The sequence below is a fragment of the Choristoneura fumiferana genome, chromosome 28 (genome assembly GCF_025370935.1).
Source record: "Choristoneura fumiferana chromosome 28, NRCan_CFum_1, whole genome shotgun sequence".
NCBI lineage: Eukaryota > Metazoa > Arthropoda > Insecta > Lepidoptera > Tortricidae > Choristoneura > Choristoneura fumiferana.
In genome coordinates, this window is record NC_133499.1 from 3,198,530 (window position 1) to 3,225,091 (window position 26,562).

A 26,562-nucleotide genomic window follows, 5' to 3' on the forward strand; every position below is an offset into this window, starting at 1 on the left:
TCCTTTTTTCATACAAATTAAATGCTGCTACTGCAACTGACGTCGCCTGTCATGCTACAAACATCAAGCATTTTGCTTTACATTGCTTCTTCGAATAAACTTAAAAGTGTAATAAAATTTAAAAAACTAATTATTTTTAAAAGTCGCTGAACTAATTTTGTTCAGTTTGACGAGTATGATCTATGTATTGTATTGTAAAACTCTTTATTGTACATAAAAACACATGAAAATAACAGAACTTTGGTGAAAAAAGTGATTATACGTCTAGTTAAGACACGAATTATAGATGAATATGCTATTGATGCAATCCACTGGGTGTTTATACGAGAATTTTGATAAAATCGGTTTATTTACACTATATAAATTGGATTGATATAAACCATAACTGAATTAAGTTGCACTGATGACTCACCCTTAAATTGGCAGTGTGCCACACGAGTCCCATCATTCAGACTATCTTTTTGTATTTTTATTAAATGTAGAACTTTTTGGACCATAATGTAACGACGAGGTTTGAATCATGAACTTTTTTTTGAAATTTTGTCAATTTAAGGGTTAACGCGAACGAACTCTAGGACATTTAACATTTCAGTTCGAACGTGAAGACTTGATAATAAAACCAAACATAAAATACTGGCGTTTATTTTCCAATATTCAAACAATTTCAAATAAATAAATATTAACTACTTACAATGGTAAACGAAATTCGATTTGTAATAGATCTTGTATTGTACTTGCTTATTCGAATCTCAAACAGACTGATTTCTGTTGCATTTTTAACAAACAAAAAGAGATTTCCGTAGATTTACAATCTTCAAATATATCTGAGAGGATCAGGTGTTCAAAAATCTTAGCCACGTTGACATATTTCTAAGCACCTAAGCTTAACCATCCTTCGACTATCGTGAAGTTAGAAGCGTAATATCACTCCATTGGTCAAAAAAACACTGGCGTTCTCTTGTTTGGTTAAAGCCATTTTATGACATATCAATTTAAATTATTGTCGACGATTCTACATTACATTGGTAACTATTTTGACACATTCGTCATTGAAAATAAATACTGAAATAAAAATCACTTTAGAAAAGTTAAATGTCTATGACATATCTTACAGTATAAATACAGAGAATGAACTAAAATTGATCTATTACAGCTAGGATGTTTGTTTTTCACAGAATGTAATTTGGTATCGTACATAGTGATTCTTATAATAGATTTATTCTTTATATTCTGTTGCATTGCTTGGCCTAATTGTAGCTCTATACATGAGAGAAATTAATAGGAAAACAATCACCGCCCCCAATAGACACCCATAAGTCATGGGCCTTTTATGAAGTGGAATTACTGTTGTAATTTTGGAAATTGTACAGTTAAATACCGTTATGGTGACGATGGTGTACATTAAAAGTATTCGAAAAATCACATAATACCACAAGAGGGGGGCGCAGAGATATCACGCGTATTCGACAAGAATACACGTGATTTTGTGTAGGGGGGTTAGTTTAAAACTTCAACGACCCCTTTAACAGCAGGGCTACTACGAAACTCGAAGATCGTGTCGTGCGGTCCCTCTGACACTTATACTATTTAATACGAAAGCGAGAGGGACCGCACGACACGAACTTCGAGTTTCGTAGTAGCCCTGCTGGGCCCACAGAAGCTACGAAAAATCATAACGATCAGATTACGCCGTTCGACCGGTAACGGAGATGCAAGAAAACTGTACAGTCACTATATGAGATTTCGGAGCGGCCAAGGTGGTCAAAAATATAGGCACATACACTCTATTATTATTATTAAGGTCATTTCTTCCGTGGATGTTGTAAGAGGCGACTAAGGCTATAGGTTAAGGTATACCGTAGGCGACAGGCTAGCAACCTGTCACTATTGTACCCACAGATATAGATTACACTAGATACCGCAAACACCTCAATCTGTATGAAAACCAACCGTGTAACTTTTTTATATGTACTGTGACGTCTCAAGAGCGAATTAGCGATGTGAATTCCCCGATGTCTGCGCAAAATCGATTCAAATGCGCCGCCCGCCTGCCGCTTGATTTTTAATTCCATTGCAGAAGGATTAATTTCGAGTTGAATGTTGGTCATGTGATGACCGTGGCGTGTGAGGTATTCCATTGGCTCACGACTGGATGACTGGGGCGGTGAAGAGGTTAAGCAAAGGTCTAGCGGCCGAGGTTATTAATGATAGCCTTAACGACCTCACTGCTGCTAGCCGTGCCTCCGATGTCCGGGGTCATGATCCGGTCCTCGTTGATGGTGCGAGTGACTGCGTTCCTTATGAGGTCCGCGTGGAAGTAATGCCCGAGGTGCTTCAGCAAGCTGGTGGAAGCGCTGATCATGGCGATGGGGTTCGCTATGTTCTTACCAGCTATCGCAGTGCCTGAGAAAAGAGGTTCAAGCATTTCTTAGATTGCTCAATGAGGGGCGCTAGAGGCGCTAGTGTAGCGAGAGGTCTCCGTTATGTCAAACGTCACACACAATGAATACTTTGACTGGGCCTGCGTGGGACGTATATTGTATAGGCCGGGATGACATCGTACCGGTATTCCTGGTGCCGGGCTCGAACACGGCGTAGTGCTCGCCGTAATTCCGTCCGGAACAGATGCCGGCGCCGCCCATCAGCCCGCACACCACGTTGGACACGATGGAGCCGTACAGATTGGTCATGAGCATCACGTCGAACTGGTGCGGCCTGGGGAGAGAGAGAGAGAGAGAAGCTAGAATATACGGCGTAGCTGTGTAATGACTAATGAGGGTTCCTTGACAGGCGGTTAATCGCTAGATGGCGTCAAAGTTGTCAAATGCAGCTCACGATAATAAAAAAATAACAAGCTTTTTTTCCGACTAATTTTTGTTGACTGTACTTGCACTTTCACCTAAAGTACATTTCCATACCTTATTTCAAGTTGATGCCATTAACCATTGAGGAGTTCCCTCATGCGGACACGATCCTGGCTGGACAACCAGAATGTCGCTACCAGATTATTGTACTGTCTTCAGCCTTACATAAGTGTGCCAAATTTCGCATCAACCTGACCAATGGAAGTGGGTCAAATTTGACTTGCAAGATTTGACCCATATGTACAATACTACACTGCAAGTTAAATAAAAGCTTGTAAAAGCACTCACTTAGCCACAAGCTGCATGCAGCAGTTGTCGATGATCATGTCATTGTGTTCGATATCCGGGTAATCCTTGGCCAATCTCCGGGACGTTTCTAGGAAGAGACCATCAGATAACTTCATGATGTTCGCTTTGTGGACCGTTGTCACCTGAAGATGCAAAGTATACATTTAATTATTGTTAAGTTCACTTAACATTACTTGTCTTGGCTTAAAATTTTATTAAGACAACAATATACAGAAAAAAAAAATGTTTTAGCTAAAAATTTCATTTTTAATACCTACAAGCTTTTTCTGCTGACTGTACATTTGAAATTTGGTTACTAATGTTGTTTTGATGACAGTGCAAGTACAGTCAACAAAATATACAGTCAGCAAAAAAACCTTATTTAAAAATGTTTTTTTTTTAACAAAAACTTATTTATCAATTTTATCATCAACCTATCAATCTCAGTAGACCGTGAAAGTGTGTCATCACAAGTCTAGTAGGGTACAGCGGTGAATCCACACTTGGTTTTGTCTCTCTCTCACCTTCTTCCGGCCAGTCCTCTTGGCGTACTCGAACGCGAACCGGCAAACGCGCTCCGAATTGCTCGCGGTGACGACCTTCATGGACTCTATGACGCCGTGCACCGACTCGTGCTCCAACATGGCGTACTCGCCTTCTGTGTTCTGCCTGTCAAGCGCGATGGGCGTAGGTTAAGGTTAGATCAGAAGTTCTCAAGGTTAACAAGAAAAAGATTAGGGTAAATCGTCAATTATTAGCCACCTTTCAATAACTGGCCACCTTAAACTAAAAATTAATTGTGGGCAGAATTTATTTTAGTTTAAGATAGCCTGTTATTTAAGTGTGGCCAGTAATTAACACCTTATACAGATCTATTGAATAATGTTTTTCCATCGTATTTTGTCAGATAAGTTCGTTTTTTTATACTTAACTAAGCTAGTTGAGAAAGTAAGATAAATTCGAACTTTTCCGACAAAATACGATGGAAAAACATTATTCAATGCATCTGTACTAAAAATTAACTCTGTTTATTAGGTGACTACAATTCATTTTTAGTGGCCAGTAATTGACGATTTACCCTACAACTTCATATGTCTGTCTTTTCATCATCATCAGCAAAGTAAAAGCTGACCAGGAATATAAAAAAACCTGACGCGAGGGCAGCACTTCTACGCTTTATATTGCAACATTCTTTACACTTACTACTCATATATGGTACCTACCAGTCATACTGACAACAGTGACGGTGATGTTATTTAAAGGATAGAAAATATTCCTTCCCCATAACCCTTCAGACTTTTTCTATGACAAATACTTTTATACATTGTGAATTATTTTCCTACCAAGGCTATGGATAATCTTCTGCATTTTAACGCACAAATACAATATAACACTTTAAAATACAAAATACGACGCGCAAACAACGTTAAACTTTGACAGCAATACACAGATGACATTTGAATTTATTGTTACCAGTGCAAGAAATTAGTTTCATTGGTTTTCCGCAATATGGCGAGGTTTTTTATAATTCTGGTCAGCCATTAATTGTTTCAGTTTACTTCTCATAGTCAAGGTTCTAATACTGACCTGATGATAGCCAGGTCAATGTCCTTATGCCGAGTCTGTATGCCCGAGTATGACTTGCAGTGCATCACATATGCATACATGTCCAATTCATTACGCAGCGCCACGTTGCGTGACGTCACGTATGACGCCTCACTCTTTGTCTCGATGTTGCCCTGATGGAGGTTTTGGATAAGAATAATTTATTTGCCAAAATTCAGCACAACAGTTAAAATACCATTAAAACCGAAAAAAATAGTGCAGTGATATACACGCATCAACTCTAGAGCTGCTACTGTATTCGTTAAATAATAATAATAATAGAACATCCTTACAAAATCTTAGATATTAGAGTAAAAAGCAAGAAAGAAATACAAAGTTAAATCTTGAACTTTCATTACATCCCAAGGGAAATAAATGCTGTTGTAAATAAATGTCTGTTTAAATTTAAGAATTTACCTTTTAAATAGCAAACTTTGTGGTACTATCAAAAACAAGGAATTGTTGTATAAATTCATTTAAGAATGTTGCATATTCTTCAAACTAAAAATTCAAGATGTCTAGACACAATATTGAACTTAGCTCTCATTTCTCATTTATTTTTGATGGGATATAATTATTCAACATACACACCTTAATTCCAACACCGTTTCTCTTAATCGTGGTGATAGCATACTGTACATCTTCATCATTGTCGACATTGGGGTCGATGTCCACAACCTCGAAGTCTATTGGGGCTCCGATGTACCTGTGAACCAATACATGTGTAGCTGGTGCTTGTAATTTCGTGGCAAGTTTATATTTTCGGAATAAAATAATATACCTTATGCTACTCACTGGTAATATTTGCTCTCTATATAAAAAGTTAAATCATTAAGAGTGTTTATACCTGCTGAGCTGGCAATATTGCATTTTTGTTAGTTTTTCTCGATTATTCCATAAAAATTTAATGAAAATGAAAAATGTGGTCTGATAGAACTCTTCTTTGATATATAAGTTAATGTGTCTACTCCAATAATTATTTGTGATACTTTTATATTCTTTCAAAACAAATTATGTTTATTAACAGTTTTTAAAGAAAATAAAAGACTATAACAAATAATTATTGGAGTAGACACATTAACTTATATATTAAGAAGAGTTCTATCAGACCACATTTTTAATTTTCATTAAATTTTTATGGAATAATCGAAAAAAAACTAACAAAAATGCAACATTGCCAGCTCAGCAGGTATAAACACACTTAAACCTAGCTCAGGATTGATGGCTGCCATAACTACACATAAATTATCTAACAATTCATATACTTTTTTGATTTTAGGAAATACAACTCCATCAATATTATCGATAATTCCACCAATGTTGAGGTTGATGCAGGCGTTAGTTAATATCCATTGTTTGATAGCTTCACTTAGGGGCTGTTTCACCAACCATTGATAAGTCTTAACTGACGGTTAAATGTGATGCCGTCTCTATTTGTTTTGTTCAAATAGACGGAGATGGCATCACATTAACTGTCAGTTAAGACTAATCAATGGGTGGTGAAACAGCCCCTTAGTATACTAGTTTAATAGAGCAATTAGTCCAGTTATTTTAAGCAGATATCCGAAACGCGAGCACCATGAAATGCGCAATAGCTTAGGACCGACTTTTACCTTGAAAAAAAATGAGCAAAACTTGCTGATCTCAAACTTACCTAAAGGTAAGATCTTAACAACAGAGTAGCGATTAAAATTTATCCAGGTTTAGCTCAGGTAGAAGTCAAAATAAGCCTGAAGGCGCGCTAAGCAAGGATAAATATAACCAAGAATGTTATACTTCATAACTCACTTGAAGATCTCTCTGACGTAACCCATGCACTCGGGGCCGATGCCACCGCCCGGCAGCATGGTAACAGCGTGCCGTCCACCATAGTGCGCCTTGGGAATATGCTTCTGCTTCCTAATAACAGGAGTTTTATGCTGTGCGTCGAAGTCGGATATAGTAGCAGGTGCCGCGGCAGAACTCGAGTATGCCGCGCCTCCAAGCTCCGGAATGAGCTTTAGCTTGGTAAGAAGCCGAACTGCCATCGCGTATTTCCTTCACACAAGGCCGAGGAACCTTTTAAATTGGAAAATACTTCAGGCAGGTTGTTAAATAATCACAGGAAAAGGAAGATGGATAGAAAGAACTCGCAAGTTTTCCACGTCAGATGGCGCTGAACTGTCAAAGTTGCAGATGGCACCTGTGGATGGCACTACTGATTTGATAAAGCTAAAGCACATGGAGCTACCAAGCCCTTTCAATTTTATTTTTTGAATGGATTACGTACTGTGATTCTGTTTGTCTGTTTAATTTCATTTTTATTAACACTTTTCATACATTTTGACTTAAATTTCTTTGTGCATCTATGAAATAAAAATATGATATTTTCTTCACCTGCTTTAGAACTTATTATTTTAATTATAGTTTTGTTTTAAATCACAAATTAACTTACAAATTGTGGACAATCCCTTAAAATTACTTATTTACAGTATAATTGGTATGGCAACATTTGGAATCACTCGTATCCATTGGGGAACGTGTGTGTGAACCTTATCTTTACCCATTGCTCGGGCGGCGGCGTCCATTTTGTTCGCCATATTGAATTTGGTCGGACATCTTTGACGCCATGTTTAGTCGGACATATTTTATAAACATTTTCGCGTAAATTTCAAATATTTTCGAGCCTAAATATCGAACTTTTTTTCACTGAAGTCTGGGGGATAGATAGGGGCGAAGATAAGTCGGAAAAAATCTGTAACTACGCAGCAGTCCAAATTTGTCTCCAAGGGGCCGTGCAGCTTTTGTTATAAGATAAATAAAGGTAAACTATTTCCACCAAACGTTCATACGATTTGACACATCGTAACAAGTGTTTTGCATTTTCTATGAATTTACGGTGCAGGGTGTGTTCTGAAGGTAAGTGGATGAAAGTCAAACTGTGAGGGTTCTGCATGGCTAGCATTTGGCGTGGTCATTTAATGGTTATCTAAAAAAATCGGACTTGTTTTTTAAGCGTGCCGACGGCCGCCGGCGGCGGCGGGTCTCGCTCCCGCTGTGACCGCTTATATGATGTTTTCCTGCACCTATGCAGTCTGCGGTATTCACTGTATTTAATATTGACGTACTTATAGGAACTATGCATGTCAATTAACATCGTAGGTGGTCTGTAATATGATATCTTTCCACTTAGTTGTTTTTGGAACCTGCCACTTCGTTTACGATGTTAATTTACATATTATTCACTCGCTTAAATCATTTCGCGTGTCCGTTTTACATATATGGAAGTTCAATTCCTGAAAATGCTATGAATTTGATTTTTTGATGTCTAAAACACTTTTTTTATCTCTTTCGAATACTTAACCAATGGAATGTGTTCACAAACAAGACTAAATGTCAAAGATGTGTTTTTTTTGTTATTTATAGACCTGACTGATATGAAACTAAACAAACAACTTTCAGTATTTATGTAATTATCTTGTATGTTTATCTCGTCTGTATGTGTATGGTTATGAAATGAAGCAATTAAATATTATTCAAAGATTCATATTTATTTAGTTTAATTAAATTCTAATAGGTACAACTTATTATAATTTAACTTATTTATAAGTTACAACATCAAACCTTTTAAGTCTCCAGCCAGTAGTTAATTTAATTAGTCATGTAATATTTTACTAATTTGACTTAAAAAAAACTGCAAGTGAGAGTTGGACTCATGCACTGAGGGTTTCGCAGAAATTTAAAAATAACTTCATAGTACAGTGTTGGGCAAACTTTCTTCATGGGGCGCCAGAAAGCTACAGATATTTAAGAGGAGGGCCAGGATTACACTATTCTATTTTATTTATACTTTTTTATGCTTTTGCCAAATAACGAAAATATATTATGATTGCGGGCCATATAGGTAGGCATGGTCACCATCAGATATTTCGGAGCAGCCAAGGTGGTCAAAAATATAGGCACATCCACTCTATTATTAAAGTATTAGAGTGCATGTATCAATATTTTTGATCACCTTGGTTGCTCTGAAACATTTGGTGGCAACTGTACTATTCACTTCGAAGGAACATCGGCAGATTGTATTAAATCCCTTTGCGGGCCTGAGTTGGCCCATCATTACTTTGCCCGTCACTGTCATAGTCCCTTAGGCAACTTGGTCCAATCGGCTTGTCCGATTGATTGGACAAAGTACTATGTGATTTTGAAACATTGACTAATAATAATGAAATAATCGCTCTGAAAGTTTTAATAAAAATCCACCCTTACCTTCCAAACCATTTTTTTTTAAACCTTAACTTCCAAAAACATGAAAAAAAAATCTGAAAGGTAAAATAAGTACTGTAAGTGATGAAAATTGTTTTCAACATGATGATGAGATACCTTTACAACATTTACAACTTACAATTATAGACTGCACTTGAAAGCTATTATTTTATACTGTAGTTGGCAATGTATTTTATGAGTTCATGGTTGTAAAACCACTGATATGATGTACTATATTGGTTGCATTAATTTTCCTGCTATGTGAAATTGTTAATATGTTTGTTTTGCATAAGCAAGACATTTTTAATTATATATTTACAGTTATGCATGTATGGGTCAGTGGGTTTGCTGTCATCTTTTTCCAAAAAGTGATGAGCAATAAAATTAAATGTGATAATTGCAGCCAAGTTCGATATTAATAATAATAATATTTATTTATTGCAGATTTAAATCCATAGCTTTGTTAGTAGATCAGTCATTCTTATATACCAAGCATTAGTAGTACAGCACAAGTCCTATATAAACGACGTAAGTCTCTCAACAACTGGTGCATGCAAGCTCAGTTAATGTTTTATTACTGGGCTGTCCCAACTGTAAGCAACTGTGCTCAGGATGCGGTTGGGGCTGGCGCGCGCGCGCTGCATATTAACCCAGTGGCATAGCTATCATGTGGCCAGGTGGTGCAGTGCACCAGGGCCCGTAGCTCAGGGAGCCCTCGAACCTAAGCTTGAAAAAAGAGGAGCATAAAAGAAAAAATATCTTGTGAGCAGGCTTGAGCCATTTAAAAAAAAATGATTTGAAGGCCAATATAAGTTCAAGCTACATGGAAAGAGGAGGCGAGGGCCCGATCCTTTCTCTATGCACCGGGGCCCTTGTCCAACTAGCTACGCCACTGTATTAACCTCCCGAGTCCTAACACTTTTTTTGCAGATGTAGTACTGAACACGTCTTTTAATGTAAATGCACATAAATTTGAATGAATAAATGAATATGAATATGACCTGGATGAGAGTTACCTGTGTATGGTATCCGGCCGGATAACGGATTATCCATATTTATAAGTAAGTAGATTTACAGTACCTGGGCGTCCCTTTAGGCTAAAAAGCCTGTGTTAGAAAGCTCCGCTCCTCCAACATTTTTAACACATATTCAATCATCATCATCCAGCCTATATGCGTCCCACTGCTGGGCACAGGCCTCCTCTCAGAACAAGAGCCGTAGTTCCCACGCGGGCCCAGTGCGGATTGGGAACTTCACACGCACCATTGAATTGCTTCACAATCACAACACGTATTACTTATTGACAATATTATAAGTAACAGTATTTTATAATAACTAATCAATATAGAGAGTAACAAATACTATAAGCCTCGTAGATGTACACATATTAGGTCATCTATCCTGTGTGTGTGTGTGTGTATGTAAATAAAAACTTAAAATTGTGATTAAAACATTTTATATGTATTTATCATTATTAAGATAAGTTTATTGATTCTAGGTTAATTAATTATACTCTACTGAAGTAAAAAGCGCGCTTGCTTTCGTTGATAGCGTACAAGTCCTTGAAAGAGTTGCAACCTGAGGGTCTATTGCGTAACGTTTCTGGCGCTCGCAATCGCAATCAAATGACAGTTTTCGCATACAAAAACTGTCATTTGATTGTGATCGCGAGTGTCAGAAACTTTAGACAATACGGCCTCTGGCCCTATAAATACTACTACTTAAGTACAAAATTCGAACTTCGTCGCGCATTCGATACGAACAGCTTTCGGTGATACCGAACGGGGTATTCATCTGCACCCGAGGGCGACGGAAAGATGTTAAATATCTCTCGCCTCAAATCCAAAAAACATCGTGAAGATTTAGAGCATTTACAGTTTGATAAAAGTTAAAAATATTAAAATTATTATAGATTTTTGTAGTACCGGAAGAAATGAGTTTCGGTACTGAGGGCGATGAAATTTCCCGGAATTCCCTAATTCAAACATTGCCGTCCCGCTGACGCTAATTTTATTTAATACAAGAGTGAGAAGGACCGTACGATACGAATTTCGATTTTCCAATTTCATAGTAGCCGAAACTTGGCCGAATATCCGGCTATCAGGCCAAAGGTCTCGCCGGATATCCGGTATTCGGCCAAACAACTATCCGTTGCATCTTTAGTTATTACCCGACTGCCCAAAGGAGGTTTACGTTTTTACAAGCTGTTATTTAACTTGCCCTGTTTGTTTATATCTTTATTTATTTGGGACAAATCTTGGAAGCTAAATTTGACCCACTTCCAATACTTGAAATTTGAAATACTTATGCAAATCGCGTGACAATACAATAATCTACTATACTAGTGACATCCTGGTAGTCCAGCAGGGATCGTCTCCGCAGGGCGGAACTCTTCAACGGTTAATAGCATATTCCAAGTTTAGGTATATTTTATACCTTAGGCTGCTATTTACTCTTAAACTACTAATAATTCTCAGGAAAACTTAACCGTTATAGTTTTCCTTGTAAGTTTGCTATACTTACTACCATCCTGAATTTTTTCAAATTTTTCCACCCAACATTGATTGTAGAAGGGAGGGGGGGGACGCTCGATTTTAATGAAACTGCACGTTAAAATTAAATATTTCGCAAACAGATCACTGAATCAAAAAATCCCCTGGCCGTCCTGGCAACCCCCCAGTGGTTTTAAAGACCTATCCAACGATACTTCACGCTATAGGGTTAGTCGAGAATAAAAAATCACCCCTACTTTACACTAAAAAAATATTTTTAAGTTTTTTTTTATTTTACCATTGTTGGCGTGACTGATGTGTATATTCATGCCAAATTACAGCTTTCTAGTACTAACGGTCTCTGAGCTTACCCGCGGACAGACAGACAGACATGGCGAAACTGCAAGGGTTCCTAGCTGACTACGGAACCCTAAAAACTAGCCTATTCAAATATTTTTTTTATCAGCAATATTGCTCAACAAAAACCAAGATTTCTAAAAATAATATTACATTTCTTTTATAAAAACTAAAAAGAAAAGTTGTCCAGCAGTTTAGCCGACAGAAAGGACTAAATAAATAAGTTTTTGGTAAAAAAATCATTTTTAATACAAGCTTTTTCTGCCGACTGTACTTTTTGTTGACTGTACTTGCATTGCCTGCCACCCGAACTACATTTGCATACCAAATTTCAAGTCAATGCCATTAACTGTTGAAGAGTTCCGTCCTGCGGAGATGATCCTGGCCGGACTACCAGGATGTGACTACCAGATTATTGTATTATCACGCAATTTATATAAGTTCAAATTTCAAGTCAATCCAACTACTGGAAGTTGGACGAATTTAACTTGCAAGATTTGATTGCAGACTGACAGACAACGGGACAGGTGAAACTACATAATATGCTTGTAATCGACAGACACAATGCTCGATAACTTAACCCTCCTTCGGGCAATTGAGTTGTGACTTATGATAGTTACGGCAGATGGCACCACACGCTAACTACTGTCGTACCATCAGCCAAATATGTGGTCTACCACCCTAGAGTTGATAATCGTTTGCATGTCATAAAACAATAATGCCAATAGACGTGTCTGTCAACTTGAAAGTTCGGCTTTAGCGACATATTAATTTGATAGGAACTTGTTTAAAAATTGGTAGACCACTTATTTGGCTGATGGTACACAAGTGATCATTTTCGGGTGGTTTGATTGGGTGATTTATGGTGCAGTCGGACTTGACGCGCATTGCCAAAAAATGTTGGTCGAATCCCACTAAGCACACGCACGCCAAGTCGACTGAAGGAAAGGCGCAGCCGTACTATACTTTTCTCAGATAACCTTTTAGTTTGAAAAAATCCTAGCCAAGTCAAATATGATGGTGTTTGCAGGTGCACGGAGGCGCATTTCGAGATGATGAACCAGGAGATCATGTGCGAGGTGGAGATCGGCACCCACGGCGGGATGGTGGAGATTGACTCGGAGGACCAAGTCGGTGTTAAGGTATGCTGCCCGAACCATTGACTTGTGATCAGTCTGGAATTTTCGTGGCACTTTTGAATCCATTCATCCTGAAATACAGCATGTCTAATTATTTGATTAGATGAATTTAAAAAAAACCGGGCAAGTGCGAGTCGGACTGGCGCACCGAGGGTTCCTTACACATTTATAGGTATGTAAGTAAATGGGAATCGTGTCTTGACTATTTCTCGCTTTTTCCGAGTGATTTAATACATCCAGTGTATGCAGAGCCCTACTCTTAAAAAATGTACGCATTGTTGGGTCAGATTATATTGGTCATTGATATTTACAGACAGACATAAAAAATCAAGATTTTCAGACTTTTCTAGTTGGTTGTGTTATAATAGCTACCTTCATACCAAATTTCAAGATTCTGAGTTCACGGGAAGTACCCTGTAGGTTTTGATTCCCTTGCGAGTTTCGAAAATTTGCGGAAATTTGCAGCATGAACGGCTGCATCTTTTGATTGCATTGGCTTAGAAGTTTCATTTTTTCACAGCTCCAAGTGACAGTAGAGCTCAGTATTTGATATAAATTTCAGTTTAATACCTCCACGCGTTCCCGAGATTTTTCCACCCACCGGTATAGATTTTAGACGGGGGGGACGCTCGATTTTAATGAAAATTTGCACTTTAAAATTGAATATTTTGCAAACAAATGACTGAATCGAAAAATCGTTTTAGCAAACCCCTAATGGTTTTAAAATACCTATCCAACGATACCCCACACTACAAGGTTGGATGAGAGAAAAAAATACGTCCCCCACTTTACGTCTATTTATTGTACCATTTTGTCGGCGTAGTTTACATATATATTCGTACAAAATTACAGCTTTCTAGCATTGATAGTCTCTGTGCAAAGCCGCGGACGGACGGACAGACGGACATAGCGAATCTATAAGGGTTCCCTTTTTGCCATTACGGAACCCTAAAAAGTTGGAAACCCCCGACTGTCAATTCAAAGTTCAATATCTCAAAAACGGCTGAACCGATTTTGATAAAACATGTCTAAGAACCATTGCTAGAAAACCTGCTATCAAATAAAAAAAACGCATTCAAATCGGTCCACCCGTTTAAGAGCTACGGTGCCACAGACAGACAGACACACATAGCGGTCAAACCTATAACACCCCTCTTTTTGCGTCGGGGGTTAAAAAGAGAAGAGGCTCCCGATGAGGACTCTCCTCAACAAGCCAACCTTACTTCAACCCATCCGCTTATAATCTAGGGACTGATTGCAAGATTAAGGGGCTGTTTCACCATCCATTGATTAGTGTTAACTGACGGTTAAATGTGATGCCGTCTCGTCTATTCGAACAAAACAAATAGAGACGGCATCACATTTAACCGTCAGTTAACACTAATCAATGGATGGTGAAAGAATTAGAAAAAAAAATTAACACCACCTGTATCTTATTCCAGTATGAAGAAATAGAAGCAAGCCAGTACGAGGAATACATTACTGATGATCAGTATGAAGAAGTGGAAGAACAAGTGATTGGCATGCATCACCTCGAGGAAGGTCAGTTCAGTAACTGTAGGTATCATTCATCTTCATTTACTGCCTATAACATAAATGCTTTAAATTTTACATCCTGTACTTCAGTTTTTAGGGTTCCGTAGGCAGAATGACACATGGGGTGCTTATAGTTTCGCCATGTCTGGCTGTTTGTGAGCGGCTTATCCCATTAATATTATAATAAAATAATATCGGAATAAAAAGTAGTATTATGTTTTATTCCAGATGTCCAGCTACTTACATACCAAAATTCATGACTCTAAGCCCAGCTGTTGTTATTTAGAGATTTTAATCCCTATCCCGCGGGAATATCGGGATAAAAAGTATCCTATATTTTAATCTAGGTTATAAACTAACTTTTTGCCAAATTTCATCCAAATCCGCGTCCAGCCGTTTCAGCGTGAAGAAGTAACAAACAATGTACTCACTCACAAACTTTCACATTTATAATACATACATACATACATACATACATATAAATCACGCCTCTTTCCCAGCGGGGTAGGCAGAGACTACATCCTTCCACTTGCTACGATCCTGGCACACAACTCTCGCTTCCTCTACATTCATCAATCTTTTCATGCATGCACGTCGGTTAAGAGTACTCCTGACCCGACCTTTCTTCAGAACGTCCCCGATTTGATCGTGGTAGGTTCGTCTAGGCCTTCCTCTCCAAACGTTCCCATTCACGCTCGTCTTATAGATCTGCTTAGTCAATCTGTTTTCATTCATTCTCTCAACATGCCCAAACCATCCAAGCATCCCTTTCTCAATCCGTGTGACATTTATAATATTTATAATATTAGTAGGATTTCGCATTACGACTAATCATAACGCGACTACGTTCCTCTAGGCATTAGGTGCACCAAATTGAAAGGATTATCATTGCTACATAGGCTTTAAAATTAGGAATAACAGTTGACCAATACTTAATTAAGGCTAACAAGAGACTAACCTAACCGACAAAAAGTTGGAAAACCCCCTTTGTCACTTCAAATGTCAATATCTCAAAAACAAAACCTGTCTAAGAACCATGGCTAGAAAACCTGCTTTAAAAAAAAACGCATTCGAATCGGTCCACCCATTTAAGAGCTACGGTGCCACAGACAGACAGACAGACACAAATAGCGGTCAAACTTATAACGCCCCTCTTTTTGCGTCGGGGGTTACAAAGTGAAGTCAGCTGGAGGAGGCCTTTGCTATAAAAAAGCACATAGATATTTCAACCAATGAAACAACTAAAGAACCCAACCAACTGTGAAATATCTGACAGAACTAATACCTTTAAACGAGCAATTCTTGTATACATATTCTGGGGATCTTGGAAACGGCTCCAACGATTTCGATGAAATTTGGTATGTAGGGGTTTTCTGGGATGAAAAATCGATCTAGCTTGGTCTTATCTCTGGGAAAACGCTTGTAACCGAGTTATAGCCCGAGTGAAGCTCGATCCTCCAGGTACTAATAAGAAAAATACTTAATACTGAATATTTGCCGATGGCCGCATATTAATACGGAACTCTTTACTGCGGAACCCTGAAAACTAATAAAACTGACGCGCTCGTTTCTCATACATTTTTCATCTGACTGTGACAGTATTTTTTTTTTGGTGGATCAACTAGTCAGAAAGGGTACAAAAGTAGTACAGTTTAATAGAAGAAATGTTGTCACATTATACTAACATGCCAACATTACCACAAAAAAGCATGTTTGTCAAATTTTAATCCTATAAACTTACGGTTTAAAGAGTGACCCAGGAGACCGTAACTATAGCAACGAGTGACAAGAAAAAGTTGATTATCATCATGCCATTACCTCCTGTTTTCTCATCACGTATCATATCACTATCACCCCATCATCATCATATGTTGTCAGCCCTGCTGACAGATTACAAACTTGCAGTCGGCAGCGAGGAGGTCATCCTGCCAGGGATATCCGGGGAGGAGGTGCTCAGTGCCAACGACTCTTACGATCCTGTGTATGCTACTCCGCCCTCGACGAGTGCAAGGTATGACTTTTACGGTTCTCTATCGTTTGCCCGAATTTCATATGCCATAATGTATCGTTTTCCATAATTTTCATCCCTACTAAAATTATAAATGCGAAAGTAACTCTGTCTATCTCTCTGTTACGCTTTCACGTCGAAACCACTGAACCGAAGTAGATGAAATTTAGTATATAGGTATTTTGAACCCCAGGGATCAACATAGGATACCTTTTATTCCGGTAGTAGTAGTCGATATTAAAGTAATCCTACTGCATTCTATAAGATGACATTTTAAAAAATCCTGAAAACAGCAAGGTTTTATTTATATTTTATGGCAAACGTTGGTATGGCAAGGGAAATTCGGGCAAGTAAAGATATACGGACTTTTACTCCCTGTTTCACCATCCTTGACAGATACTTAAGTGTGATGCCGTCTCTGTTTGTTTTGTTTGAATAGACAGAGACCGCATCACATTTATCCATCAAATAAAATTAATAAATGGGTGGTGAAACAGCCCCTTAATCTACTAGTGTTTACCCCCGGCTTTACACGCGTAAATCATTAGATACAGCAGTTGAATTGGAATTCCGTGACTCCAAAAGTTGATTGACCTACATACGACGTTCCACTACTGCTGAGCACATGCCTCCTCTCAAAATGAGAGGGCTTGGGCCGTAGTTCCCACGCGGCCTGCGGATTGGGAACTTCAAATACACCATTGAATTGATTCGCAGGTTTGTGCAAGTTTCCTCGCGATGTTTTCCTTCACCGTCAAGCACGTGGTGAATTTCGAAAAACTCAGTGATGCCAGCCCGGTTTTGAACCCACGATCCTCTGCTTAAAAGGTTAAACCTCTAGGCCATCACGGCTTTATAGGGTTCGGTAGCCAAAATAACAAAAACGGAACCCTTATAGTTCCGCCACGTCTGTCTGTCCGTCCGCGGCTTAGCTCTAGACTATTAGTGCTAGAAAGCTGTAATTTTATTAACATTTTTTATTTAGCAAAGGTTGTTTGCCACCAACACGCACTACACCACTTGCCAACGTATGCCAATCGATAAGTTACATGCGCCCAAATTACAACTGGAATTTTTTTTTAAGATGCATTTATGTTTTCGTCAAATGTTTGATTGACTTAATTTAGCAACATATTGAAGGCATCCAACCTACTTTTCTAGTGTCATTTATCTGGTGCTATAAAAAAAAACCTACATCGAAGGCTAAGGCGGAGCTACGCCTAGCTTTCTGACCTAAACTATCCAAGTCGCTTCTGTCCAACCGTCTGCTCGCTCGCTTCGCTCGCTCGCACAAATCAAATTGAAGTATAACTTTGCAATGTAAAAAATGCCCAAATGTATTTGACAATTTGTTATTTGCCTAAGCCAATCATTTGCTACATAATTATTTGCCACATAAATGTGTGATGAAGTAAAATTATGCAATGTAAAAATGTTGCGAAATAAAAAAAATGCGAAGTAAAGTTATGCCAAATATTAGTTTGCCAAATGAAACTTTGGCGAGAGGTTGGTTGCTAAGTGAAATTTGGCGAAACATATTTCGCCGAAAAGGCAGTACACCTCCGCCACGTTTGTCTGTCCGTCCGCGGCTTAGCTCTAAACTATTAGTGCTAGAAAGCTGTAATTTTATTAACATTTTTTAAATTTCAGCAGAGGCCGTGGCAGGCCAAGGGTGTCTGCCAATAACAACACGAACAACGTACACCATCTGATGCCAATCGGTAAGTTACAGGCACGCCGCCAGTGGCGGGGCGCCGTCACAACCTGCGCCCTTATTACAAGCTTTTATTTTACTTTCAATGTATGTGCTGGTCAAATCTTACAATTAAAATTTGACGCACTTCCAGTGGTCGGATTGACTTGTCTGGCATACTTTGTAAATCTGGTGACTATATAATCTGGTAGTGATATCCTGGTGGTCTGGCTAGGGATCAAAAGTTTTCAAGCTACATACTAATTCTGCGCAAGCGAAGCCGCAGACAAAAGCTATATTTAGTGTATCTGATGAATGCGCCACACCATCCATCCATACTTAATATTATAAATGCAAAAGTGTGTGTTTTTGTATGTATGTTTGTCCGTCTTTCACGTCGCAACGGAGCGACGGATCTACGTGATTTTTGGTATAGATATAGTTTATGGGCCTGACAGTGACATAGGCTACGTTTTATCCCGGAAAAATTAATGCACAGTTCCCGAGGGAACAGCGCGATCGATTGACGAATTCCACGCGGGCGAAACCGCGGGGAAAAGCTAGTAGTTAACCCTTAAAAATGTAGAAGCGATTTAGCGACCACATGCATTGACTTGGAAATTCAACCTTATTGTATTAGTTCTAAGTTACAATATCCATTGTAATTGTTGAAAACACTACTTGCTTTAAAAATATCCTTTGTCGGGTATGTATTCGATAGCTGCTTTTGATTCTGTGGTAGTATGCTCCAATAAATGGGGCCTTATTAAGCGTTAACTAATTTGTTGTTGTAGGGGAGGTACCGATGGGGCTGATGGAAGGCGTGGGGGCGGCTCGCGGCGCGGCGCGGAGGTGGGAACAGAAACAGGTGCAGATAAAAACCATGGAGGGGGAATTCTCCGTCACCATGTGGGCTACGGGGGAGGATGACGGTGAGTCACTAGACGACAGCGGAATGAGGGTTTTTCGACAGGCGAACGCTAGATGGCGTTAGTATTGTGAGATCCGTTTGACATTTGCGCGCTCGAGATTAGTTTAAACACAGAGTACATATATAACAGAGACACCATCTAGTACAAGCAAATGGTATCACCCTAATACTGGCTATTCAACTGGCTATTTTTCTTTCCTTCGATTTTCCAATAGATGGCACCAGTGAGAACACAAATAACACGATACGTATTGCCATCTAGTGAGACACTAAGGATACGGTACACTGACAACAACCAACAAGCTCACCAACTGAGCCTAGACGACTAGAGATACGCATGATGTCTCTGTCTTATTTACGTCATTAGAAGAGAATGGCATGTTTCTCTCAAATAGTTTCGACGAATGTGAGCAAGCGCGGGGCAAGCCCAGCAAGCGCATTCCGGTTATTCGCCATCTAGCGTCACAATTGCAAAACACTACGAAAGCCTCATAGCTGAAATGTAGCCACATGTAGCCTTAACTTTCGTATTCTCAATATTATTATTTTTATGGCGTTTCTTATCTTCAAATTAAGGAGTTGAATTAAGGTTGATGTGAAGTTGTGTTTATAAAATATGCTAGTCTTTATTTTAATCTTGAAATTTCTACTTAATTCGGCTTATTCACATTTTATAATTTACAAATGTTAATAGTAGTGCCATCTATTGCTGTTTTTTTGTATTAAATATACCTTGTAGGGATTGGTAGGCCATGGTTTTAAATAACTAAATGAGCCAATCGCAAGAGACTGAAACGTCAAACGGAATCGCGATACTAACGCCATCTAGCGATTTCTTTTCACCCTCAACACCTCAATAGCTGGCAGTCTACTACAGTTCGATTGACAAGAGCTAGTACAGTCACCAGCATTAGCATCTGCCACAGCGGAGCGTGCAAAAATATCTGACACGTCCTTCCGGCCCTGGAAATAGAGACGTATCAGATATTTATGCACGCTTGTTGTGTCAGATATTGGTGCTGGTGACTGTACCAGTGGCGTAGCTAGGTAACCAAAGGCCCTGGGGCGAAAAATAAACTAGGGCCCCAACTAAACTATTTAAAATCGTTGGTTCCGTATTCCGAATATTCCGAATTTGGGAGAAATTTGTATTTGTGGGTAGGGCTCACGACCGTTTTGCCCGCCCGTTCCAGTGTGTTATGAATATTGATGCATACGATAACTATTTGCGTCAACTTCTGATACAAGTAGTTTCTCTTTGAAGTGAAGTATTCATCCTTATATTAGTCAAACGGGCCATCGTTCTTGTCCGGTAGCTACGCCACTGGCTCGTACGAATGCATTGAACGAATGTAATGTCACTTACACTTTTTTGTAGGAAAATGACAGATGTATGTACGACATTTTCACATTTGTGTGAATGTGTATTCAAAAGTAACACATAGACACTTTTGTTACATCATTCTGTCCATTCGTGCCAGCTCTTGCGAATCGATCTGTACAGTTTGTTTTATATTTATCAAGGTACTGTCAATTTAGTATTGTATTGCATACATTGAAATATTTATCTGTATGAAAAAAAAATGAAGTGTTAATATTCATATTTTTATAAAGTTGCAGAACAAAATTAGCTCAGTTATGCGAGTAGGATCGATAAATACATAATTAACCTCTTCACCGCTACAAAACAAACGAAGTGTCGTGCTCTGTACGCCACAGAGAAACCAGCGACAAATCAACTTGATTTTTAATTCCATTGCAGAAGGATTAATTTCGAGTTGAATGTTGGTCATGTATAGATGACTGTGGCGTGTGAGGCATTCCATTGGCTGTTACGACTGGATGACTGGGGTGGTGAAGAGGTTAAACGACCAATAAATAAATAAGTAATGCACCCCCAAGGGAGCTCATTATTGTATTGTAACATTACAGATGACGGCTCAAACCCTGAACCCGACCCAGACTACACAGAGTATATGACCGGAAAGAAAAACATACTCGGCAACGAGACCATGCCAGGTAAATGTATATCGAATTCAGGCTGTTTGTCCACTGTAGAAAAGCGAGGCAGCGGAGCGTGAGCGAGATAGAAATCTACTAATAGACTTTCATAAAATCGTCGCTCCTCTTCAGTGGACAGGGGCTTGGTGACGGTAAATTCGTACGTAACCCTCCTTTGGGCAGTCGGGTAAAGTCTGCGGCTCCACTGAGGCGGAGACGAGCGGAGCGGAGACGTGTAGGGATCGACTAATCATATTACATTTCGTCTCATCTCGTCACCGAGATTTGGATTTCAACTAATATGATTGGTCGATCCTACACGTTTCCTCTCCGCTCCGCTCGTCTCCGCCTCAGTGGAGCCCGCGGGGAAGCAGGGTGGAGAAACGTGCACGAGCGGGGAAGCGTTGAAGCTCCACGAATGGAAAGACAGTTTATAACGCCGCTCCGCATTACTTTCTCGCTCCGCTATCCACCTCCGCGCCTATGGAGAGACACAGTTCGCAACTCCACTCTGCATGCATTCATATTACTAGCTGTTTCACGCGACTCCGTCTGCGTAGAATTCGGTTATCGCTCCGCGGGAACTATGCAACTTTCCGGGTTAAATTTTTAATTTTATTTCGTGGACATTTCATTTATTCATTAATTTTGTAATTCATTTTTATTTATTGTCATTTTAAACTGTGACATTGAACTACAATTTTACTTACAATAGATGATAAGCTATTTGTATGTTTATGTTTTTTTTTTTACTTACAAAGTGGATGTATAATTGTCTGAATATATCAAAAAAATATTTTTATGATTTATTACACCGTATCATGCCATGACCCATCGACCTTTATTATATTATTATTCTATTGCAGGACTAGACCTGTCTGACCCGAAGCAGCTGGCAGAGTTCGCGAGGCCAGGCCACAAGATCCGGCTAAAGAAACCGTCCCCTGAATCATCCGACAGAACTATAGGTAATGAACCACATTAAATCACCTTACTGCACCCAAGTTCAAGTATTAAGTTATGCAATATTTGAAGGCCGTAACGTTTTATTGTAATCCCATTCGATCCATCGATCCACCCTCAATGCATGGAGATCCATGAAGCGTCCGAGGACCGGGGAGTCCAGCCTGTTCACAGTCATCTGTTTGTCACAGGAATCTAAAAGTTTATCTAAGAGATGTCAAATAAATGTCAAAAAATATTTAAAGGCCCCCATACCAAGAGACAGCGATAACACCGCCATGTCCGATACACTGATTTAACTATTAGTTTGTCAAGGGCAGACCTCTTGAGGGGAGGTTTGACCTTAAAGGAGGCCTAGTAGGTTATTCTTGAGTAAAACAATAAGACTTTTTAATAATTTTTAATTAACAAATTAAGACAAAAAATAACAGGCCTAGTTTGACAAAATTAAAAGTAAAATATTACGAGAATCTCAGGTAGTAAGTTCAAGCGATTTTTATTGAGAGGTGGTTCGATTATTCGGTCCCACTGGCCTACACTTCCCTGGAGTCGGAGAGAAGAACCCGGAGCGAAGAGGCTGGCCACAGCAGGGGGCCTGGTCCAGCTGAGTGGTCGTCGGTGCCGAGGTCAAAAGGGGCCTTAGGGCGGCAGGACGAGCAGCCTGGACAAGTGTTCCACGCAGGAGCGATCAGGGTCTTGGACGAGCCAGGAAGGATGTGCAGTACTCCGGAAGTTAGGGCCGTCAGGGCTTAGTGTCAGGTTAGGGCGTAAAGGAGCCGCCTGAGCCGTGAGAGCTGTAGCCGAACGGAGCTTTGAAAGTTGTAGCCGTGCAGAGCGGAGAAAGCTGTAGCCGTACGGAGCTTGTAAGCCGTACGAGGTTTGTAAGCCGTACAAAGGTTGTAAGCCGTACAAAGGTTTAAGCCGTACAAGGTGTGGAAGTTGAAGCCGTACGGAGGTGCCCAAGTCTGGGCGTATGGAGCTTTCGAGGGAGCTGTTTAGTGTAGTATGAGCTGTTGAATGTGTGTTTTACAGCTGTGCTTCAGCTTTTAAGGGCGAGAATATTACAGTTAGAATTCCCGGTCACAGCTGATCGACAGCACCCCCCTTGGCCGACAAAAACGGTCAAGGGTGAGTTGGTTATAGATATATTTAGTCGTACAACTCGTGTAGTAAATGAGTGTAATAAAATGCCTACTTTATAAAATAAATAAGTAAATAATAAATAAATATTAAATACATATTATTACGTAAATAAATGAATCAGTGAAAAACTACGGTGGCGACCTCTAGAGTTCGTCCGTCATTCTGCTCAGAGATCCCTTATTGAGGAAAGCGCCATCTAGCTTACACTGAGCTAACTTAGATGTCAGCGATCGCCTGTGTGCATCGTGACAGTACGCCCGTCCCTCCAAAAGAAATTTGAGCCTCATAGCAAATTTCGTTAAAAAAAAAAATACACTATGACATAACGCTTACATACGTCGTCTCTCATACTATGATCATACTTCTACTCTCATGGCGGGTACAACAACAAGAGGCTTGTTGACCCTTATGTCAAAGGAATAAATGTGTTAATGGAAGGTGGACGTTGTATGCATTCATAAAAATATAATTATAGACATTAATTAAATCTGTGATTGAAATTACCATCCGTTCCAATCATTAGAGTTTTGAATTACAGAGGCTAAGGGCATATTTTACGTGTTACCAACCGCACGGGTTCCGTAATTCAAATTTTAAAATACTTTTTAACGAGTTGCAAGTTCTCGGGTAAAGGCTTAAGGACAGATCAATTAATATTATAATAATGAGTGGCGGACCGCGACAAATGATTATACTAGTTTAGCGTGTACCAAGTAATATGTACGCGCTATAAGATTTAAAGAAATAATAGTGCAAAAGGGTGCAGCTATTATACGTCCGCGCGGAGGCGGCGCGCTAAAATGACTTGATTCTATAAATAGAACCGTGCGTCTAAGTGATAAGGGAGTGTGATAAGACAAAAAATTAATTAAGGACGCGTGCGCATTCGACGGTGCTAAACGGAGACTGATGTGACGGCGCGCGACAGCTGATCGCCCGTCCAGATGCATTATGTAATTAGTACATTGAAAAGGAAGCAAGTGATGTATTATAAATTGAAGCATATAAACAATTAATTAATCTGTGATTGGAATTACCATCCGTCCCAATCATTAGAGCTTTGAATTACAGAGGTTAAGGGCATATTTAACGTGTTACCAACCGCACGATTCCGTAATCCAAAATATTAAAATACTTTTTAACGAGTTGCAAGTTCTCGGGTAAAGGCTTAGGACAGATCAATTAATGTTATTGCGATTAGAGATTGACCGCGAGAGGGCTAACGAAGTATTAAATAATATTTCAATGTTAAGCACGCGAGTTATCAGATTAAAAGAAGTTAATAACAAAAGAGATGAGACTAGGATTTGTCTGCGCGCGGATGCGCAGCGCTAATAAGTTAATTTAAGTATAAATAAATAGAATTGGGCGTCTAGGTACGTAATAAGAAGTGAGATAAGAGGTTTTAAAAAATAACATGCTTGCGCATGAGCCGGAGTTAAACATGGCTGAGTGGAAAGCGATGCGTGTGACTGCTGTTCTAGGTGCATTTAAATGTAGGTAAACAACCTTGCTAGGCAAGTAATTAGGTTGTTTATCATTTATTTAGCTTGCGCGGTTACTACCTGCGCTTGAGGGAGCGGTAAGTAATTCCATGGCAGAGCATAGTTACGAAATACCGCAGTTAATATAAGATTACCCTAATCTATTTTATAAAAAGCGTAAACCTGTCTGTTCGCGATCGAAGTATAATGATCTCTAAGCAGGGAACAGACGGTCGAAAATAGAGAGCACACGCATAATATATAAGAAATAAGAGATAACTGGTTTTATTAACTCTGCGACCAGTTGATTTTTAGCAAGCACTCGAGTAGTATGATATGAATGTTGTGAGTTGTGATGGTGGTTTGTGTAGTTGTATGCCAGATGTGGTATTTCTTCGACACACAGTACCTAAATTTAACTCTCCGTATGTTACAGTGCTATTAAATTAACAAGTAGGACACAAGAAATAATAGTGTTGTGTATCTCCCAGTAATGCTCGAATGTAAAATTTTATTAAGAGACCGCGATGATGTTAATTTAAGTTAGTAATAAAGTTTTGGAAAAAGAAAAATAAATGTCAGTGTGTTTACCGAGATAATGATAAACTGATTTTGATGAAAGATCTAAATAGTGGTTCAGATATTTTAAAAATATAGAAATATCGTTGCTTTTCTATAAAATTGTAGGTATTTCAAATACGTTATTTAAAAATGATTTGAATCGTTAGAATTTCAAATTCAGTGGTTGGCAGTCACTAAATTTAAAATAACTGTTTCACTTGAAGCAGCGGTGAACAATATTAGTGAAAGTATAATTGGCGTCAGTTACGGTTTAAATTTAACTTGATGAAAATTAGTAGGTAGAATTTGAATTGAACCGTTAACGTATTTGAATTTAGTTAATGCACCAATATTTAGTTAACTTTAGGGTATAGATTGAAATTGTCGTTGAGATTTGAATTTTAAAACGCCGTCCGTTTCAACTGTGGCAAGTGACAGTTGAAATTCAAATAGGCCGTTGACGAGAAAGTGGTCAAAGGTCGGCAGAGTATTTGAATTTAAAGATAACGGTAAAGCGGTTTTAAAATTAGAGTGTTATTAAAAGAAAAGAAAAAAACTATTAAATGAACCACTTAAGGGATCTCGGTAACTGAAACACTGGTTATGCCTATTATTCGCCTCTTACGAATTCCTAGACGGGGAATGGCGTTATTCTAAGCCCGACCACCATACAGGGGGCGAGAAAAACAGGGTACTTACTGCGAGATACATAGAACACACAAGATACACAATAAATTTTTGCACAATCACTGCAATTCTAGGCAAGAAAAACGTAACAATCAGAACCTCTCAAAAAAAACCCACGTTGGGCGCCACTGTCAAGGGCAGACCTCTTGAGGGAGGTTTGACCTTAAAGGAGGCCTAGTAGGTTACTCTTTGAGTAAAACAATAGACGTTTTAACAATTTAATTAACAAATTAAACACAAAAAATAACAGGCCTAGTTTGACAAAAATTAAAAAGTAAAATATTACGAGAATCTCAGGTAGTAAGTTCAAGCGATTTAATTGAGAGTGGTTCTGATTATTCGGTCTCACTGGCCTACACTTCCCTGGAGTCGGAGAGAAGAACCCGGAGCGAAGAGGCTGGCCACAGCAGGGGGGCCTGGTCCAGCTGAGTGATCGTCGGTGCCGAGGTCAAAAGGGCCTTAGGGCGCAGGACGAGCAGCCTGGACAAGTGTTCCACGCAGGAGCGATCAGGGTCTTGGACGAGCCAGGAAGGATGTGCAGTACTCCGGAAGTTAGGGCCGTCAGGGC

The 26,562-nt window shown here is 39.2% G+C and overlaps 2 protein-coding genes across 10 annotated transcripts in view; one reads left to right on the top strand and one right to left on the bottom strand.

Moving 5' to 3' along the window:
* Positions 1 to 626: 626 nt before the first annotated feature.
* On the bottom strand, positions 627 to 6,917 carry Idh3g (Isocitrate dehydrogenase (NAD(+)) 3 non-catalytic subunit gamma). The gene is made up of 7 exons (XM_074109175.1): positions 6,546 to 6,917; positions 5,349 to 5,463; positions 4,740 to 4,891; positions 3,677 to 3,821; positions 3,153 to 3,295; positions 2,564 to 2,715; positions 627 to 2,403 (listed from the first exon to the last, which is right to left on the bottom strand). The coding sequence occupies exons 1-7, from the start codon at positions 6,782 to 6,784 to the stop codon at positions 2,186 to 2,188; spliced, it is 1,164 nt and encodes a 387-aa protein (XP_073965276.1). The 5' UTR covers positions 6,785 to 6,917; the 3' UTR covers positions 627 to 2,185.
* Positions 6,918 to 7,301: 384 nt separating this feature from the next.
* Positions 7,302 to 26,562, top strand: part of LOC141443777 (uncharacterized) — a 32,857-nt gene continuing 13,596 nt past the window's right edge. The window contains exons 1-8 of one of the 9 annotated variants that reach the window (XM_074109130.1): positions 7,302 to 7,560; positions 12,879 to 12,990; positions 14,430 to 14,544; positions 16,402 to 16,534; positions 18,185 to 18,252; positions 19,019 to 19,156; positions 21,088 to 21,174; positions 22,023 to 22,124. In XM_074109130.1, the coding sequence (XP_073965231.1) occupies positions 12,901 to 12,990; positions 14,430 to 14,544; positions 16,402 to 16,534; positions 18,185 to 18,252; positions 19,019 to 19,156; positions 21,088 to 21,174; positions 22,023 to 22,124 (733 nt within the window). In that variant the 5' untranslated portion in view covers positions 7,302 to 7,560; positions 12,879 to 12,900. The other 8 variants (XM_074109134.1, XM_074109128.1, XM_074109132.1 and 5 more) reach the window with 8 other exon arrangements.